The sequence below is a fragment of the Pristis pectinata genome, chromosome 17, assembly GCF_009764475.1.
Source record: "Pristis pectinata isolate sPriPec2 chromosome 17, sPriPec2.1.pri, whole genome shotgun sequence".
Classification (NCBI taxonomy): domain Eukaryota; kingdom Metazoa; phylum Chordata; class Chondrichthyes; order Rhinopristiformes; family Pristidae; genus Pristis; species Pristis pectinata.
In genome coordinates, this window is record NC_067421.1 from 10,472,202 (window position 1) to 10,493,469 (window position 21,268).

At 40.8% G+C, this 21,268-nt stretch overlaps 1 protein-coding gene across 1 annotated transcript in view; it reads left to right on the forward strand.

The window, feature by feature from the left end:
• The first annotated feature begins 6,415 nt into the window (after positions 1–6,415).
• cdc45 (CDC45 cell division cycle 45 homolog (S. cerevisiae)) overlaps positions 6,416–21,268 on the forward strand; it is a 42,395-nt gene continuing 27,542 nt past the window's right edge. Inside the window, 5 exon segments of the mRNA XM_052032377.1 lie at positions 6,416–6,555; positions 11,839–11,898; positions 12,410–12,502; positions 14,418–14,555; positions 20,317–20,463. Of these exon segments, the coding sequence (XP_051888337.1) occupies positions 6,505–6,555; positions 11,839–11,898; positions 12,410–12,502; positions 14,418–14,555; positions 20,317–20,463 (489 nt within the window). The 5' untranslated portion in view covers positions 6,416–6,504.

Here is a 21,268-nt window from a genome sequence, read left to right on the forward strand (position 1 = left end):
TCGAGGGTGTTGACATGTATCACAAACAGCAAAGGTCCCAGCACCGATCCTTGGGACCTTTGCTGTTTGTGATACATGTACACCACTGGTCAAAAACTTCCAACTAGAAAAATATCCTTCCAATACTACCCTATGACTCCTATCACCAAGCCCATTTTGGACCAAAGTCCTGCTTGGTACATCAGGATTGCAGTGCATGGTTGCTACTGTGTCATCACTTCCAACAGGTATGTTTGAATTCCTTCAGCTGGAATCAGACTATTTGCCAAAATTAACAGAGAGATTGCCATTTGAATCACGGTCCATTGATGTTTTGAACTTAGTTTTTGCAACTCATGCATTCCATGAGGACCAGGTTCCCAATAATGGGCCAGTTTCGGGTGGTGCACTTTCCTCTGCCCTATGGTCCTTTTTTGTGGCACATATTAACAGTTCCATTTCATCCAGCATCCAAGGGGAGGCTGAATGATCTGATTGTACAGTGAAGGAAACATTCAGGTAGCAGTTATTGGGCAAGGGGTGCAAGTAGTCCATGAATCATTGGCTACCATAGTGTCTGGTTATGCATAGGTCCACCCTATTGGATAATCCCCAGTGAATGTGCTGATGAGTTCCCAGTCACAGACATGACTGAGTTTGGTGAAGTTTAACAGGAATGGAAGAGGTGAATGAAGAGGAGTCAGAAAGGGTGGCACATGTCACAAGTCAAGAACAATGTTTTCAGGTGGAGGACTTTGACACCAGGGCATGGAGGATTGTTAAGATGGAGCCGTGGGGAGATTGTAGAAATACCAGGAGTTTAGGAACTGTTTGGTGCAGCTGGCTGACAGATGCAGCAAGGTGCACTTATCAGTTGGTGATAATATGATGCTTGGGAACGTGGCAATCAAGAATGTGATGCATGGCATTGTGTTTGAGTGTGAGTTAAAGGAGTTGTTCTCTGATGCAGCCATTGCTGAGTAAGTCATGGGTAAACATATACAGGAGACCCACAAACTGAGCAGATAACATCTAACCTACCAGAAGAGGTAATTCATCAGAATCAAGAACGTCTATAGTGGATACTTCAGGAGTAACGACCTTGCAACTGAGTAATGCAGAGGTTAAGAAAGCCTGTAGAGACTTTCAGTTTACAGCTGTTGACTGAGCATTTTTGTGCTGGTATCTAACTGATGCATACTAGTCTGTAGATAGTTAATTGCACAATATTACAACATAAGTAGTATTTATTATTGAAAGGATTTTGTTACTTTTTTAGCAGAAACAGTTTATTGACTGTGTATGTACCTTTAAGAACCATGTGTACCGTGGATATTTGGTTTGCAGCTCCAACCTTGTCTCTTGCCTTACTATTTACCAACCAAACCAACCAAAATATGGCCCCAAATGAAGTGCTGACCATATCTTATCATCTTATCCATGGAATATAAAGAAAATTATGTCAGTCTCATCTACAGTACACTCAAATTCTGTTTTTCAAATAACAATCTAATTATTTTTTAAAATAATTTGTTGCCTCAATTTCACAAGGATCTGTTGCTGAGAATTCCATATTGTAGCCGGGCATTGTGAAAAGTGGTTTTCTAACCATTCATTGCCTCTTGAATTCTTCTTATATTCTCTTGTTACCATCTCATAAAGCAATAAAAACAATAGAAATATCTACCTTATAATGAATCTTCCCAATAATGAAAAACCTTTGAATTAGGTCATCAAGGTGTGGGTCATCTGGGCAATATACTGATTCCCTTTGTGATCTCATCATGCTGAGCTGTACATAGACATAATGCATTTATACAAGTCACTGAGACAAAGGTAAAATCATTGCACAAAATAAAAGCAAACTCAAACTATTGAAATTGTTTTTGAACAGGCATACTAATTCCATTGGGATGTGAGTAAGTGCCTTCTTTTAAGGGGATGACTTCACTAAAAATTACTGGAGGAGTTAGTTCAAGCAAGATAATTGTTAACAAAACAATGTAGCTAAAAAAGAATGAAATGAGGAGAAATCAAAACAGCTTTCTTCTGGTCCAAAGTGGTTAGTAAAGAGATCCATCTAGTAGTATCGGCACTCTTGTAATCAAAGTAAAATATTCTCATTAAAACTGTGGTCCACAAGTGGGCATGAGTTGAGTTCTAGACGTGCCTTTGATGACAGGAGAACATTTCATTGAGTGTTCGATCAAACAACCCAACTAAGCTTCTATCCTGCTGTTATCAAGAACAGCTTCTATTCTGCTGTTATCAGACTATGCTAAAGATGAACTCTTGATCTCTTCACCTACCTAGTCATGGCCCTTGCACTTTACTTGTCTCCCTGCACTTCACTTTCTCTGTAACTTACACTATATTCTGCATTCTGTTTTTATTTCCCTTTTGTAATACCCTGATGTACTTATGTCTGGAATAATCTGTCTGGATGGCATGCAGACAAAAGCTTTTCACTGTATCTCGGTACATGTGACAATAATAAACCAATTACCACTAATAGACCAATTACCAATTTCTTAAAACTGACATCTCACTTTCCAATTCTAGTGAAGGGTCTTGTACCTGCAACATTAACTTTGTTTCTCTTTCCACAGATCCTACCTAACCTGCTGAGTGAACATTTATTTTTTGATTTTCAGCCAAAATTATTATTAGATCTCTTTTGAACAAAGTCCTAGGGCCAAGCATCTTCAGTTTCTCTCATCAATAACCCTTTCACTAATGAAGTCAAAAGAGGGTATGCCCACTGGAGATTGTACAGTGTTCAGACCTATTTGCATCTCATTCAAACCAGATCTTGCTGCATGCATGCTTGGTCTACTTCATACATTTAAAAGATCTGACCTGAACCTGGCTGACAAGGCAAATAACACATGCAACACATGTTCCAGACTATCTCCAAAAAGAAAGAGTTTTACCACTTCCCTTTTCATTCAATTTTATTACCATTGTCAAATTTCCCACTATCAATATCTTGGCACCACTTGACCAACCACATATGAGCAGGTTGGGGGATGGGTATTTTGGATAAGTGACTCACCTTTTCAAACCCTTTCCACCATGAACCATTACAAACTAGGACGACATAGATTTCATGATCAGCACTGCACTTGCCCATCTTAAAAATTTATTTTCTCCATCTCTGGCATAGCCTAGCTATATTGTGTATCCCTATAAGATCCACTGCAGCAAATTAGCAAGGCTTCTTCGGACAGTTTCTTCAAGTCTGTGATGTCACCCACCTGGAAACATAAGGACATATTGGACCTTTTCTAAATCAGAAACTGTCGTGACTTGGAACTATTTCACCATTACTAAAATTCCCTGGCTAAAATATCTGTAAAGCACTGTAACCATATAGACTCCAGTGATTTAAGAATAACCACCAGTTTCGCAGGGACAGTTAGGGATGGGCAATAAATGCTGCCTTTCTAATGACAGCGAAATCCTGCAAAGGAAATAATGTCATAATTAAAAGGGGAATTGAATATTGGTGGAGAATGTCCAATATTTCTGTGCCATTGACAGTGATTGCTGAAGGTTGCAGTTGTGATTAACCAGAATAATATAAAGTAAAATGAATAAATCTCAAAATCTGATAATCAAAAACATGCTTTTTGGCTGTGGATATATCTTATAAACTAATTGTCTTGGTAGAAAGTGCAATTTTGTTTCTTAACATTGTAAGATATATTTCTCTTCATTTATTTATTAATGTGTTAGGAATTAGACATCACTGCCCAAGCCAGAATTTATTGTCCATACCTAATTGCTCTTGAGAAAGTAATGGTGAGCCTATTTCTTGAAATGCTATCATCCTTCTGGTGAAGATATGCCCCCAGTGCTTTCAGGTAGGGAATTCCAGGATTTACACCCAGCAATGATGAAAAAATGATGGTATATTTGCAAGTCAGGCTGCAAGTCTTCATGGTGGTAGAGTTCATGGGTTTGGGAGGTGCAGCCTGAGTAGCCTAGGCAAGAAATTGCAGTGCATTTTGTTAAAGGGACATGATGCAGCCATGGTGTGCCATTGGGTGGTGTAGGGAATGTTTAGGGCAGTGGTTGAAATACCTATCAAGTGGTCTGCTTTGTCCTGATGCTGTTGAGATTTTTGAATGTTACTGGAGCTCCAATCATCCAGGCAAGTGAAAAGAATGCTATCACCCTCTTCTGGAAGAGCTATCGCGTGTCAGGTTCTGTGTCATGCACCACAGAGTGGTCAGCCTCTGACATTGCTCTATTCTTTATATGGTTTGTCCAGTCGCATTTGTGGTCAGTGGTGACTCTGGACTATCGAAGCTGAGAAACTCTATTGTTGTCTGGCATATTTGTGGCTTGACTGTTACTTGTTGCATATCAGTCCATGCCTGTAAGTTGTGTGTATCTTGCCATATGCAGGACCAGACTGATTCATTTGCAAAAGCATTTGAGCATGCTGTAATCGTCAGCAAACTTAATAAAAGGAAGGTCCTTGATGAAGTACCTCTAGATGGTTGGCATTATGATTTTCCCCTGAGAAACTGCAGCTGTGATATCCTGAAGTTGCAATGCTTGACCTCCAACCATCACAACGATCTTCCCAGTGTGGTATGACTCCAACCATTGGAGTCTTTTTCCCTGGATACCTCAGTTTCACGAGTTGCTCCTTGATGCCATACGAGTAGCATGAGACAAATGCTGCCTTGATTTCAAGGGAAATCACCTCACTTCTGAAGTTCAAAGTCAAAGTCGTTTATTGCCATATGCACATGTACATGTATGCAGAGGTCCAATGAAGCAGCAACATCACAGGCACACAGCATCGTATAAGCAGCATTCACAAGAAAAACATTAATTAAACATAAAATATACAGTTTTTACAAGAAAGAACACAATTCGAACAAAAAAAACCAGTCCATTTTAGTGCAAAGTGATCAAAGTATTGTCCATATTTGGACTATGACAGCGATGAGATCTGGAGCCATGTGGTCATAGCATTGTCCATAACATCTTGCATCATTTTCCTGATGATTGAGGATAAACTGTTTAGGTGGTACTTAGCTGGATTGGATGTGACTTACTTCTTGTGAATAAGACATACTTTGTCAATTTTACAATATTGTCAGGTGGATGACAGTGTTGTTACTATACTAGAACAGCTTGGTTAGAGTTGTGGGTGGTTTTGGGGTGCATCTTTAGATCTAGTACTAAGAATGTATCTGAACCTTTAAGCCCTTGCCAGTTCTTGATGTTATGTGGAGTGAATAATATTAGCCAGAAACTGTTATCTGTGGTGGTGATCTCAGGAGAAAGCCAACATTGATCATCCATTGGCTAAAGATGATTGCTCGTGCTTCAGCCTTTTCTTTAGTAATCACATGCTGGGCTCCACCATTGTGGGGCCTAGCATGTGATGGGATATTTTAGAGCCCCTCCCCCCTCCTGTCAATCATTTAATTGTCCACCACCAGTCAGGGCTAAATATCACACAAGGGCATGCTGTGAACAGTACCAAGTGTACCTAAAATTAGGTGCCAACGTGCTGAGGTTGCAACACAGGATCATATTCATGCTAAACAGCAAACACAGCATGCCATGGACAGAGCTGAGCAATCCCTGCCTGAAACGTGTGGTCTTCCAATGCAAGGAAGTGTCACAATGGAATGTGCCAGTCTGCAACGTGCAGTGGCGCAGGAGTACTTGTTGAGGGGCACACTGAAGCTTGGTGCAGCTGCTGCTCTTTAAGGAAAGACCACTGTATAAGGACTTCCTGCCAGGGGACACTGAGGGATTGGGGCCCTGTGTAACCTCCTCTCAAAGTATCGTTTACAGAATGTTTGGCACAAAACAAAAATGATGACATGTTGACGTATTGTTAATTTTTCTAAATGAATGTTCAGTAAGAATATGCTCGGTACAGTGAATGAAAACCCTGCAATTTGCGGTGTATATTTTATAAATAACGTATATTTGCGGGGGGGGGGGGGGGTAAAATCCCAAAACCAACAGACCAGATCTAAACTTCCGAAGTTTAGCTTCTTAAACTTTGGTCTGATCTGTTGCTCTACAAAATGCTTGCAGGGTGTTGAAAAGATTCTTGTATGCAAGCAAAACAGCTGTCAGGCCCCGATAAAGCTCAAGCTTGCGCAAATGCAATCGCTTCTGCTTCACCGAGAATTGAATGACACTTCCCCTTATTCCCTCGCTCGAGGTTTAAACATTATTTGAGAGTTGGCCAATCAGATTGTTGTCTTTTGGGCATTTCATCCAATAAGAGAATGAATTCTCTGTCCAAATCGGAAGATCAACTCTGTGTGCTTTATGTCCAATCAGAGAATACCCTGTGGACTTTCCGTCCAAATAACCAATCAATTAAGCCGATTGCCTTCACGGACGTCTGCGCTTACATCCAATCAGCTCTTGGTTTAGTGTGTTCTTTTGGCGCCAACTTTGAGTCTGAGGGTTCACGGACGGGGGTTGTTGCTGTGAATTCGGCGGAAAGTACTGGTTAGAAGTTATCGGTTGCGAACTATGTTCGTGTCGGATATACGGAAAGAATTCTATGATGTGCTGTTAAACCAGGTAAGGACCAGGATCTGGGTCCACACGCGGACTGTGGCTGAAATACAGGCCCAACATTTCTTGAAGCCGGCTGTGAAGCTTCTCTGTAGCTTGGAGCTGCTTCTTCGGTGTCTGCACAGCTTCCTAATGATTGGGAGGTGGTGGAGTTTGCTGACTATTTATAACGATGAGTTGTCACCCTTGGAAATGTGTTTTAATATGCTGTAAATAAGTTACACACCGGGGAAATTTATGTGAGCAACTATCGTTATCTTTAGAAGTGGTGATCAAAATGTTTTCAATTAAAAAAAATAACAAATCAAACGTTTGTCTTTAATCTATACTTGCATCTTTGTCATATGCAAATTTCTTTGCACTTCTTTTCTTTAAATTCGTGGCTAGGATATGGATGTCCTGGCAAGATGTTAATTAATGATAATGATTTTGAATGTCCAGGGGAAGTGATGAGGTTTACCTGCTGGATATGATTATTGGATGGATATGTGGTGTGAATATTATGTGTCACCTTTTGGCTTAATCCTGGTAGGTTAATTTGCTATTGTAGATGAATCAAAGGGAAGTTCATGGCATGTAAGAGATGGTAGTAGACATGTTGAATACAGCAGTAAACTTGAGCAAAACAAGTGGGCTCGGTGATTTGCTCTGCATATGGAATTAGTGGGAATGTTGCTGAGACGTGAGCAATATTGGTGATGTCGTGGTTGAGAACACAAGAAAGAAATGGGATGATATAAGAGAAGAAGGTAACAATATTATTGCTTATGGTAGCACTGGAGGCACATGAGACGTTGATGAGTCTACTAGCACATGGACTACAGCTAAATTTATATTTATATATTTGCATTTGAAAGTAATTCATCTGTATAAGTTTATTCCCTATTTTTAAAGGGACGCAATGTAGTGTTGTATAAGAACTGAAGCTACTACTTGTATGACCTTGATACATTGTTAAGCAGACATTGCTGTTTAGTTGAGAACTATTGCCTTCAGTTAAGGTAATTCTGTTGACAGTTCTATTTCTGTTATTTGCTCATGGAAGAGCCTACAGGCATGACAGGTGATGAAGGTGTTCCCAAGTTGTGTTTACAAAGGGAGTTCAAGATGTTGGAACTATTGCTGAAGGAGTGGTATTGTCACATGTACAGAGATATGGTGAAAAGCTTTTGCTTGCGTGCCATCCAACAGATAGTTGCATACACAAGTATTAGTGAGATAGTATGAAAGAGAAAACAATCAACAGAAGGGAGAATATAGTGTTGTTCCAGTTACAGACAAAGTACAGGCGGACAATTAAGGTGCAAGGATCATTACGAGGGTAGACTGAGAGGTCAACAATTCATCTTCATTACTAAGAGGTCCGTTTAAAGAGTCTTATAACAGTGGAATGGAAGCTCTCCTTCAGCATGGTGGAGTGTGTTCTCAAGCATTTGTATCTTCTGCCCGGTGAAAGGGGGGAGAAGAGAGAGTGACTGGGGTGGGAGAGGTCTTTTATTATGTTGGCTCTCTCCTGAGGCAGCAGGAAGTGTAGACAGGGTCAATGGATGGGAGGCTGGTTTTTGTGATAGAATGTGCTGCCGTGCACAATTTGTTGCCATAGGATGCTTTTCTATGCTACATCTGTTTTGGAAAAAAAAAATTGGTGAGGTCATTGAGGGCATGCAGAATTTCCTTAGCCAAGGAGTAGAGGCCTTGGTGTGCTTTTGTTGCTGTAGTGTGATATTTACATCTAGGAACTTGAAGCTCTCAACCATCTCCATTCAGCACCATTAATACAGGTGGGTGTGTCAATGGCCAGCTCTTTTGTTTTGCTGACATTGATGGAAAGGTTATTGTATTGACAACCATGCCACTAGCCTCTTTATCTCCTTTCTGTAGTCCGTCTTATTGTTTGAGATCCAGCCCGCTACAGTGGTCATCATCTGCAAACTTGTAGATGGAGATAGAGTAGAATCTGGCCATACAGTTGTGAGTGTATAGGGAGTAAAGTGAGAGGCTGAGGACGCAGCCTTGCTGGGCACCAGTGTTGAGGATAATCGTGGCAGAGATGTTGCTTATTCTTGCTGAGCTATGGGTTTCCAAGTTAGGATAGCGTTTGACTTGGAGGGAAACTTGCAGTTGACATTTCTCTACCTGTGTTGCTCTTCTGCTACCAGATCTGGATAATAGGAGTTGTGAAGTTCAACAGAGGTTACAAGTTTGAGGCGCTGTCAAAAAAGCCTGGTGAGTGTTATGAAGCTTGCAGTGTGCTGATGGTGTGCTGAGTGCTAAGAGTCGTAGATGATCATGCATACAGTCATTGGCTGGCTTTATTTTGTTTAGTGTTGAGCTTTGAATATTGACGGATAGATGCTCGTTCAGGCATTCTTGATTTGCAAGGTTAGGATAAGGTGATCCTCTTTTTCTTAAAAGGGAAAAAGCTGAGGCATCGCCTCTGTCAGACCATTTAAACATTTTTTAAGCGTAGGTGCCAGTGGCAGAAGGCAAAGTTAGAAGCATTCATGAATGAAATTTAGGATTTTGGAAATGACATCTTTACCTAGAAGGGTGAGAATATGGAAGTTGCAGAGTAGACAGGATATTCATGTCTACAAAACAAACTAGCTTTGTGGAACACCTGCGTTTAGTCCACAAGTGCGAACTGATCTTCCTGTTGCCTGTCACTTTAATTCTTCCCACTCCCACTCTGACCTATTGGTTTGTAGCCTCTTGTACTGCTAGAATGAGGCCCAATGCAACCTGGAGGACCAGCACCTCCCCTTCCGCCAGGGCAGGTTGCAGCCTTCTGGACTTGATATTGAATTCTACAACTTAAAGTAACTTGATTTCTGTCTGTATCAGTTGGCCATCTGTAATATTAGATCAGCTTGTTTGCTTTTTTTCTTTTTCTTTTGCCCTTGGGAGTGGAGGACGTTCTCGGCCTGACTTGCTGGGCATGTCTTCCTGCTCTGCATTTCACAACTCCCACATTATTTTATCTATATTCTTTTGTCTATGTTCTCACTCTCTAACTGCTCCCATTCACTCATCAACTAGATAACCTTGTTTATAGCTTTTTCCTCATGGTCACACAGGTTTTACCTCCTTGGAGACATCTTCCATCCCCGTGCTACTAGCAGCTTAACAAGCTTTTATTATCTGCTTCCCAATTCCGATGAATGGTCTTCGACATGGAATGTTGGTTTTGTTTTTAATTCCCGCAGATGCAGGCTGACCTGCTGAGTATTTCCAGTATTTATTTGTTGTTATTTTAGATTTCCAACATCTGCAAGTTTTTGTTTTATTTTCACAAGGTTGTTGTTAAAACCAATGCCATTCAAGGGAGGAGTTTCCCACCCTAACCTGGTCTGGGCTATATGTTTGTCTCCTGATTCATATCATTGGTAAGGCTAGTGCTTACTCGTGATTGTTTTTGAGAAGGTAGTGGTGAATTACAGGTAATGTTGAATTGATGCCTGTGTTAGGGTGATACTCTCTTATTACTGTTAGTATTAAGTATGGAGCTCCAAGATTTTAACCAGGGGACAGTGAAGGAATGATCAATAATGAGGTGTAAAATAATATCTACCAGAGCCATTTGGGTGAGAAAGTAACTAGGTTGACCAGAATATGCTCCTTGATGTTTTGGACAATATTATGCCAGAGCTATAATTGAGGAGACTTTTTTTTAAACATAGTTTCTCTTGCCTGCAGTTGACTCCAGGAGTCAAAGAAAATGGTGGTGGAGATGGGAACTGTACATGCTGGAAATCTGAAATAAAAACCAACTGCTGGAACCATTCAGCAGTTTAGACAGCTTGTGTGGAAAGCTTATGTGCTTGTGTAGCATTTCAGGTCAGACCCTTGTCTTTCCCAATTCTGACAGAGTCTTGGACCTGCTTTGTGCTTCCAGCAGTTTCTGTTTTTATTTCTGGTAATATTCAGGTAGCTTGCCTTTCTGGAGTAAACATTTAAAAATAAAAAATTTTAATGGAAAGACCTATTAGAGCTGTTGTTCTACAGGAAATAATCAAAATTTATGCCTAATTTTTGATGTTTAAGGCCTTATTTTGTGAACCAAATGTCTTTTAATCAGGTTTGGTACAAGTATTGATGAACTAGGACTTAAAAAGCTTTCAGTTAAGTAACAACTGCTGCAGATTCAGAAATCTGCACTAGTTTGTTACTGTTGAATGCAAGAGCGAAGAATAGCTGGTAGCACATTTGAATTGGCTTTTGGCCTTTCATTTATGGGACCTGGATCAAATTCAATCCAGATGAAAGCCCTTGGAGATCCTTGCATGAATCTGCACCATTTTCATATTGTTTCTGATGGGCAAGGAGCATTGCTGCTAATTTATCATTAGACCATAATGCCTCTTAAATAAGGTGCAGGATAACTAATGTGGGAGGTTTGGAAAAATAATGTGTCGCTGGTGCTGAAGGGAGCGTCTTAAAATGTGGTCTTTTACTCTGTAGCACAGTCATCCTTCATTTTGAAGAGCACAAAAATTCCTTGTATAAACCACAAGGTGGAGTAGGAACATCAAAACATGATTTTTCTGCAGTTCCCTTCAAGGCTCTTCAGCCATTCATTGAAATTCTATTCTATTCTATTCTAATTTCAATCAAGTGTTTTGGCTTCCAGTCCCTTAATGCCTTTAACAGCAAAGATGTATCCATTTCTGATCCTGTTGTGGGAGAGAGCTCATTAATTCTACCACCCTTTGGGTGAAGGGATATTTACTAATTTCTCACTGGACTGTTACAGATCTTAAGATTATGTCCCCTTATCCAAGACTCCCCTGCCAGTAGGGAATCTTTCTCGAAATCTACCCTATCAATTCTTTGAAAACCAAAAAGCTTGATCAAACCTGCGACTCATCAAATACAACCTCAGTCATGTAGAACTTTGCTTGCGTGATATTTTTAAAGCCTCGCTAATACAAGGAGACAGTATAGATACATGTACAAAATCAAACCTGTCTCCAATTTAGATAATGCCTTGTGCTGTTGGGTAGTAGAACTTGTGTCATGGGTTTGAGCCCTAGCTAGCTGTGTGCCATGGATTTAGGTGGGACTTCTGCTAAGATAGGAACAAGAGTCATTGTGTGCCCTGTTATACATATTCAGCAGTGCAATGAAATGAGTGGGATATGGGTGCAATAAAAGAACTTCCAAACTGCAAGTTGTTGTTATTGGATCTGGGTGCCATTTAAATAAATCTGGAATTGTATTATAAGAACAACACAAGCACCTTTTATAAGCTGTAGGGGTTTGCTGAAACTTGTGTTTTTATTTTTTCAGAGGGTATTATTACTTGTTGCCTTGGATGTTGATGCACTTTGTGCCTGCAAAATCCTTCAGGTAAGTGGCATAGAATGTCACATTCATTAATTCCTGGCAGGTTATTAAGATTTTCTTTGTTCCCTCTAGTGGTTTAAATATGGAAGCTGGAGATGCTCACTCAACCAGATGCCAAGCTAGAGGGATTTGTTTTGTCAATCTGAGAGGAGAAATCAAAAGATGTTGTCCATTGGCTTGTCTTATTCTGCTGTTTGCAAGTTTGCTTTCATGTCCCGGACCACTTCCTTCCTATTTTCCTGTGGGTGCCATTTGCTTTGCATTGAGTGTCTGACTTTCTTCACAATAGATCAAGATGTGGTGGTGAATTTGTTGGACACTCAGGTTCAATTCAATTTCATGAATGGTACAAAACAAAATGGGAAATGGCTGTAAAAATATTGTTCCTGAGATGGTAAAGGGAAGCCAAGAAGGGAGCTCACAAAAGAGCAGTTAAGCTCCATGACCACCATTTGGCAAGAAGATCTGACGTCTGGAACGTAATACCTGACAGTGTTTATCTGGTTCCATTCAGTCCCTGTTCCAGTGTGACCACATACAGTATACATTGGTTCCTGTGGCAGGATGGCACGATCTGGAGACTGCATTCCTTGAGCACAAAGAACAGGTATGTGAAGTGCCCACTCAATGTCTCTCGGAGAATGTTAAGAGCTGGTATAGTATTACCTATGTTCAGACCCACGGTTAGTTAAATCTGTATGCAACACAAAGCTACAGTTGATGATTAAATTCCCACTAAATGCAGTAGATGTCCCCAGTATGAATATCATTAAGTCTGAAAACCTCTGAACTTTAGAAAGCAAGGAACTCTTCAAGAAATAAAAATGTTAACAAATCTCACAGATGAATGCTTCTAAAATGTTTTATATGGCTTCATTGTATTTATTTACTTTTGAAACATAATACAAGATTAAAATAACATTTAAAAATTGCATTAGGTACTCAAAAACACAGATCTATAATCTAAATTAATTCATGATCGAAATATATTTGGTCCAAAGTAATTTGAAATGGAGCTTTACTCCTGTATATCCTGTACATTGTTTACAATGTTAAGATTGGAAAGATTGTTAATGCAATGGAGGTGGTCCAACTTCAATACAATGTGGTCATCTGTCCAAAATCATTCTGAGTTTGTGACTGCTCTGTTGTCAATTTGATGTGTGAAAGGTGCACTTTTTTTTCTACACTAGCATTGCAGCCATTTGTAGTTGTATAGTGCTTCAGTGTTGAAAAGCTGAAAAACTCTGATATTTCTGATACTTTAAAGGCACTATATGAGTGTAAGTCAGTGGTGTATTATTGGTGTTTAGCTCAATTAAGCAAGAAAATGGCCAGTTGTGATTTGCAATGAGTTAGGCTTTGGTAAGTTGAAATTTGTGGTGAAAGAGATGCTGGCTGTGGGTCTATTTGGAATAGATAAATCTGAAAATGAGGAAATTGCCACCTTCAAAAATTGAAGTTTTTGGTCCTTGTGACAGGATATGATGTCAGTGGTTCAGCTTGCAGTCAAATAGTTCACATCCTTGCATTCTACCTGCTTCAAGCTGACTATAGCTGCATGGACAAAAATTTGTTGGGGTGATTTGCCTCCAAACTTTAAATTAAGATCTGCTTACTAATAAAGCCTGCTGAACTAGTTTGTCAGTTAATGCAGAACACAGGATCCAGTGTCATTCATAGCACAGAATCCCCCATTATTCCTGTCCTTGCCCAGGTCTTGAGAGCTCTTCTCTTGGTCTTGAGAACCTTTCTGCCTTATTTCATCTTTCCCTAAATTGATTTCAATGACAGCCTCGTGTTTTACTCATTGCAAGTCCATTCATGTTAGGAGTGGGCTCTTCATTTCCAGCCAGAGTGGGCTCTTCATTTCCTGCTCTTGCCTTTCCACTATTGGTGACAATATTTTCTTTCATTACCTTTTGTAATCTACTTTCCAATTCTCTCTGCCTTGTTTTTTCCACTTTGATTATTAAAAAGGAGTCTTAAAAACAAAATTTTCAACTGTAATTCTAACATTACTTACCTTTGGTATATGTTATCTTATGTAGCCATCATTCCTTCATGTGAAGAGTATAAAATAGATATGAGATAACTATATTTGAGCAACAATGACTTGCAGCACCTTTTAATGTGGAAGTACTTCATTTCACAGGACTTAATCAGATTATGACTAATGTAGGATAAAAGGCGATACTAGGACTTGTACATAAACTCTTGCTCGATGAGGTGGGTTCTGGGGGATATTTTTAAAGGAGGAGAGAGGCAAAGATATTTAATGGAAGAAATTTCAACGAGACCCAGAAGGCTGAAAGTATGACCTTCATTGGTAGAATGAAGGATACAAGGGGTGCACGTGAATCTGGAGTTGGAGGAATTTAAGAGCTCTCAGAGCAATTGGCAGGTTCATTAATTAGTCCTCCGTTAAAATAAATTTCTTTTGCAGGTAGGTGAGAGCTGGCAAAGTGAATAATCTGTGCAGTAGTTTATTTTGCTACTGACTGTATCTTTCCTATTTGCAGTTTAAGTATCATGTTCTAATCAATTGTGGTGCTAACCTGGACCTACTGGAGGCGTTGCAACCTGATGAGGACACTGTTTTCTATATCTGTGATACCCACAGACCTATTGATGTCATCAATGTTTATAATGATACACAGGTATGTTTGCCAGACATTGATGAAAGTTTGCTAAGCTTGTTATAACTGATATTTCTATATGTGAACTTTCGATATATTTTTATTTCCTGTACAATCATTCATGTACAACTTCCTTGGTCAATGAGCGTGCCTTCCAAAATAAAACTTATTATTTTGGGAAGTGGAATATTTTCCCATTGTTTACACTTGGCATGTTAGAATTTGTAGTGACGAATAGTTTGAACCAGACGTGGAGCTTTTCTCTGTTTCGCCTAGAAGTGTATTTTAACTCCAGTCATGGAAGGATGCCCCAACCATGTGGATGTTGTGTGATTTACACACTGACCTCTATTCACCTTTTGCAGTGAGACTACCAATAATTCTTTCCACCTACACGGTATAGGACTTTTACTTTGTGTTCTGGGAAAACATCAGGTGTGGGATACCACTTAATATGTCAGAAAAATGTCCAAACACCAGTAATCAATTCTTTTTATCCTTTTGTTCTTTTATGGCAAGCAAATGTAGCAACAAAAAAGAACAGGTAATTAGGCATCATTCGCTTAATTAGTTCAGCACAACATTGTGGGCTGAAGAGCCTGTTCCTGTGCTGTACTATTCTATGTTTTAAGTGTGGTGAGCAAATAAGGGGTCGGGCTTCAAATTGGAATTGAAAATTCAGCAAAATTTGAGCTATGGTTGTATGGTGTACCCATTCAATTTTATCTTGTAGTTATAATACTGCATCAATCCAAGAGTTGGATTAGCCGACTCATAATTGCCCTTTAAAGTGTGTATCACCTGAATGTGATTTACCTTGGGTACACATAATCTGTGTTTGTCTTCCATAGAGTACCAAAGAAATCTAAGAAATTCATCCATTATAGACACTGAGCACTCTGTGATTCCAAAGAATTGACCTTAACGGGGAACTTTCTGAGACTAGGTTATGCTAAATGGGTGCCAGCTTTGGTCACTTGGCACACAATATACCAAGTTCAGATCTGATTCTTTGTTGGTTTCCATTTATGTAAGAACCCAGATTGCTTTCAGTTAGTGCCCCCTAAACTCAGATATCCTGGGTCAGTCTTGTTAAAGCAACAACTAGGCTATCCTACAATCTGTTGAAGGAGAGACCAAAAGTGGGGTGTATCTTTGTATAGAAATTCTCTGAAGCAGCTTGGCTCTCAAAATCCAGCACTCCGGTATGGTGTGGTAATATAATTGGGAAAGTAGGTCTAAATACCAGTTAGTGGCCTGTTGCAGCTGTGACTCCATATTACCCTCAGCACAAGTGAATGTGTGCGTTTTGAGCAAGTGGTGCTTCATTTCCTTGTCACTGCGTAGTGATAGTTATATCTATAATGCTCTGCACTTGCTGGTCTGTGTGTGTGCAAGTGAATATCTAAGTTCTGGCTCTTCATTGGGCTAATCCACAGCACTGCTGTAAGTGTTTCTAGTATGTATGTAGAGATGGTGTCCAGGAAAGCACAGCTGGAGAAGAAGAGTACCTCCTGTTTCACACACATGGACAAAGAGGCAAGGGCGAGACATTGTAATCTGTTCTAGGACTGGGAAGCACTTTGAGGAAATTGGCATCTTTCCAACCACTAATGACCTGGCATGTGCCCTGTAGCCAGCCAACCCAGACTAGTGCTTTCCTTTGAATACAAGGATGTGCTATTCTCGTTGAAAAGTTTGTAAATGATATGAAACTCATGGTGGGCTGAAGGGCCTGTTTTGTGCTGTATGGTTCTATGGTTGTGCTGTATGGTTCTAAATACAGCAGTTCAATTAATTGTGAGAAGAATAGTTACAAATGTCAAAAGAATATAAATTTAAAGATAAAAATTAATGCAGTGAAGGATGAGATGATGCATTTTGGTAGGAGAAGTGAGATGCGACTTAAACTGAGTTGAAATGTGCTAAATCTTTAACCCACTGGATAGATGTTAGGTGGAACATTATGTCCAGTTCTGGAACCACAAGTTTGGAATGACGTCAAAGCCCTGGAGAGTAAGTGGGTGGGCCTCACTACAATGGTGCAAAGGACTAGAATTATCGTTTACCTGAGACTAGGGAAGCTCAGATTGTTCCCCTTACAGTATAAATGATTGGAGGAAATTTTATGAAGGGTTTTGCTAGAGAGCATGGAGAAGCTGTTTCCATTATAGGCAGGTCAGCAATAGGACCAAAAGGGAATAATGAGAAGCTTTGTTACGCAGTGGTTTGTACACTGTCAAGTAAGGTGGCAGAAGCAGGTTCAGCACTCATTTCCAGAAGGTTAACTACCTGAAAGAAAATTATGCACGGCTATGGAGTACAACTAGGGGAATTAGATTTGCTTGGTATCTTCCTCTTGAAGAGTTGGCATGGTAATATGGACCCAATGGCCTGTGTATACCAATCTTGATTCTACATCAGAGATCTCATCCATTCCTTGATGATAAAGCAATGGAAAATACCACAATCTAATGCCAAACCTTGTTTTCTCTTCCCAGCCACCCTCCGCCCAACATAGTTTTCCCCTATTGCAATACTGAAAAAGAAAGTAACAGATACTATTGGGATTCTCTGGTTTCTGAATAACTTAATCACCTTTTTGTAATTAGTAGCTACTTACATTTAACTAAACAAATGGATATCTTTGTTCAAAGATAACTTGCCTCTTAAGTGAAAGAAACTTGCAATGTTAATGGTCCCTGTGGACCCTGTTCTCCCATTTCTACCTACTGTATCATTGGAATCGAGTCATAGAATAATACAGCATGGAAACAGGCCCTTTGATCCAACTCATCCATGGTGCCCACCAAGCTAGTCCCATTTGCCAGAGTTTGGTCCATATCCCTCTAAACCCCTCCTATCCAGGCACTTATCCAAATGTCTTTTGAATGTCGTTATTACACCTGCCTCAACCACTTTCCCTGGCAGCTCATTCCATAGATGCACCATGCCTTTTAAATCTTCCACCTCTCACCTTAAACCTATGCCCTTTAGTTTTTAGTTCCTCTTCCCTGCGGGGGGGAAAGACTGTGTTCAGCTTTATCTATAGCCCTCAATATTTCATACACCTCTAAAAGCACACCCCTCAATCTTCCCTAGCCTGCCCAACCTCTCCCTGTATCTCAGGCCCTTGAATCCGGGCATTATCCTCGTAAATCTTCTCTGCACTCTTTCCAGTTTAATTATGTCTTTCCTGAAACAGAGTGACCAAAACTGTGCACAATACTCTAGGTGCAGTCTCACCAATGTCTTGTACAACTGCAACATAATGTCCCAACTCCCATACTCAATACCCTGACTGATGAAGGTGGCGTTTGGCATGCTGGCCTTCACCATATCTACACTACCTGTGATGCTGCTTTCAGTGAACTATGCATTTCTACTCCTCAATTCCTCTTTCCCATAACACTCCCCAGGACCTGATCATTCATTGTATGAGTCCTATCCCGGTTTCACTTTTCCAAATGCAACATTTCACACTTATCTGAATTGAAAGACATTTGCCAATCCTTGGCCCGCTTACCTAGCTGATCAAGATCCCCTGTAATTTTTAACAACCTTCTTCACTGTCTACAATAGCATCTATTTTGGTGTCATCTGCAAATGTACTAACCTGGCCTTGTACATCCATATCGCTTTTGTAAATAATGAACAGCAAAGGTCCCAGCAACAAGCAAGTGGCACACCACAAGTTCCAGGCCTCCAGTCTGAGAAACAACCTTCAACCATCATTCTGTTTCCTACTTCGAACCAATTGTGAATCCAATTACTGTCTCTCCCTGAATCCCATGTGATCTAACCTTCCAGACTAGCCTGCCATGTAGGACCTTGTCAAAGGCCTTGCTAAAGTCCATGTAGATGACATCCACTGCCCTACCCTCATCTATCCCCTTGGTTACCTCTTCAAAAAAAACTTAAGAGATTTGTTAAACTCTTTATTTCCCATGCACAAAGCAGTGCTGACTACCCCTAATTAGACCTTGCCTGGCCAACTGTTGATAGATCCTGTCCCTCAGAATCTCCTCCAGTAACTTGCCAACTACTGATGTCAGGTTCCTGGCCTGTAGTTCCCTGGCCTGTCTTTGCTGCTCTTCTTAAATAGTGGTACAACATTAGCCACCATCCAGTCTTCTGGAACTTCACTTGTGGCTGAAGGTGAAGCAAGTATCTCAGCAAGGGCCTCCGCAACTTCTTCCTTAGCTTCCAACGAGGTCTGAGAATGCACTCGGTCAGGCCCCAGGGATTTATTTACCTTAATGCGCATTAAGGCCGCCAGTACCTCCTCCCTGGTAATTCGTATGCGGTCCAAGACATCATCATTCGTTTCCTTCATTTCTTTAGCATCCATTATTTTCTCCACAGTGAAAACTGATGAGAAATATTCATTAAAAATCTTGCCCATCTCCTGTGGTTCCACACATAGATGGCCATGCTGACCTTTAAGGCAACCTATTCTCTCCTCAGCCACCTTTTTACTCTTAATATACCTATAGAATCTCTTGGGATTTTCCTTAACCCTTCCAGACCCATCTCATACCCTCTTTTTGCCCTCCCGACTTCCCTCTTAAGTGTGCTCCTACACTTCTAGTCATTGAGGGATTCATTTGTTCCTGATTGCCTAAACCCAATGTATGCCTCCTTTTTTCCTTTTCAATATCTCTCATCTTCCAGGTTCCTTAAAATTGCCAGCCTTGCTCTTCACCCTAGCAGGAACGTGCTGCCCCTGGACTTTTAAAAGCCTCCCACTTGCCAGATGTCCCTTTACCAGCAAACAGTCTCACCCAATTGGCCTCTGCAAGATTCCACCTAATGCCTCCAAGATTGGCCCTGCCCCAGTTTAGGACCTTAACCTGTGGACCAGTCCTATCTTTCTCCATAACTATTTTAAAACTAATAGAATTATGATCAATGGACCCAAAGTACTCCCCAACTGACCCTTCAGTCACTTGGCCTATCTTGTTCCCTCAGAGGAGGTCCAGTGTTGCACCGTCTCTAGTAGGGTCCTCTATATATTGATTAAGGAAACTTTCTTGGACACATTTAACAAATTCTGCCCTATCTAAGTCCTTGCACTATAGGTGGCACAGTCAACATTAGGGAAGTTTAAAATCTCCCACTAATACAACCCTATTATTCTTACAACCATCTGCAATCTCTACACGTCTGCTCCTCGAATTCTCGCTGACTACTGGTGGGCCTAAAAGGCATTCCCGTCAAAGTGACCATCCCCTTCTTGTTTCTAAGTTCTACCATATGGCCTTACTGAATGATCCCCAGAAGTATCCCTTCTAAGTACTGTTATTTCCTCCCACATCAAGAAGGCAACTCCCCCTCCTCTCTTACCTGTACCTCTATGCCTGTAGTATCTGTATCCTGGAACGTTGAGCTGCCGGTCTTGCCCTTCTATCAGTCATGTTTCTGTTATGGCAATAATATCCCAGTCCCCAGAATATTGAACTGGCTCTTTAAAAACTTGCATTTAAAAGGAGGACAAAAGCAAACATTGATCTTGTTAGGATTTTTCCTCTCTCAGATCTTGAGACTCCAACAATGGGTTTCTGTGTATATTCATCCTGATTCTATATTAAAGATCCCATCCATTCGTTGATAATAAAACAGTGGAAAATCCTACAAGCTAATGCCAAGGTTTCCTGAAAATAGTCTAGATATCGGCACTGGGTAACTACAAGACTTTTTAGAACATGTCTTAGAAATGTATATTTGCCTGACTTCAGAATTTTTAAAGCAGTTGGTGTGGTTAATATGTCCTGTCTTTTAGATTAAACTACTGATTAAACAGGATGACGATCTTGGTGTTCCTGCATATGATGATCTCTTCAGGGATGAAGAAGATGAGGATTCAGAGAATTCTGGAAATGAGAGTGAAGGGTCAGAACCCACAGGAAAGCGCAGGCGCTTGGATGAGGTGAGTGGTTGACCAGAATTGTGAACACGATGCAAAGATTGTGTTGAATGTATTCCTCCAAGTCCTCCGTGGGTTTCCTCCAGGTGCTCTGGTTTCCTCCCACATTCCAAAGACGTACGGGTTAGGAAGTTGTGGGCATGCTATGTCGGCACTGGAAGCGTGGTGACACTTGCGGGCTGCCACCAGAACACTCTGCGCAAAAGGTGCATTTCACTGTGTTTCAATGTACATGTGACTTTAAAGATATCTTATCTTACTCCTGAAGAAGGCAAGGGAGGTGAATGGGTTGGGTGACTTTGTGGTTGGGCAATTGTTGGGGCAATGAGCACCAGGGATGGGGGCTCGTGTCCTGAAACTTGACCAGTTAGCTATTGGGTGTAGAGCTGGGTCCTGGGACTTTAGCTCGTGTGTGGGTGGGGCTCAGGACCAGCTTTAGATCCCTGTTTGGCAATTTGCCAGCTTGACTTTACCCTGTATCCTTTGCCCCTCCCCCACCTCAACTGTTGGTCAGCAGATCGGGATGTTGGGGTCTGGGACTCAGATGGTTGTAGCATTGGGAGTGAGACCAGGGTGTGGTTGGTGGTGGTGCAGTGTTGGGGTGAGAGAGGAGGCAAATGACGCAGGGTAAACCCTGGTTGTTGATCTGCCTCGCAGAGGTCTTAACTCTAACGTTCACCTACGATGCTTTTGAGTACCGTTGTATGGGGAATGATGTTAATTCATTTGTTCCTGATGTGCAAATTGCCAAGAGTGACTGATGTCTGGAAATGCCTGGTCAGATTTCCAGAAAGTCGTGAAATAACCA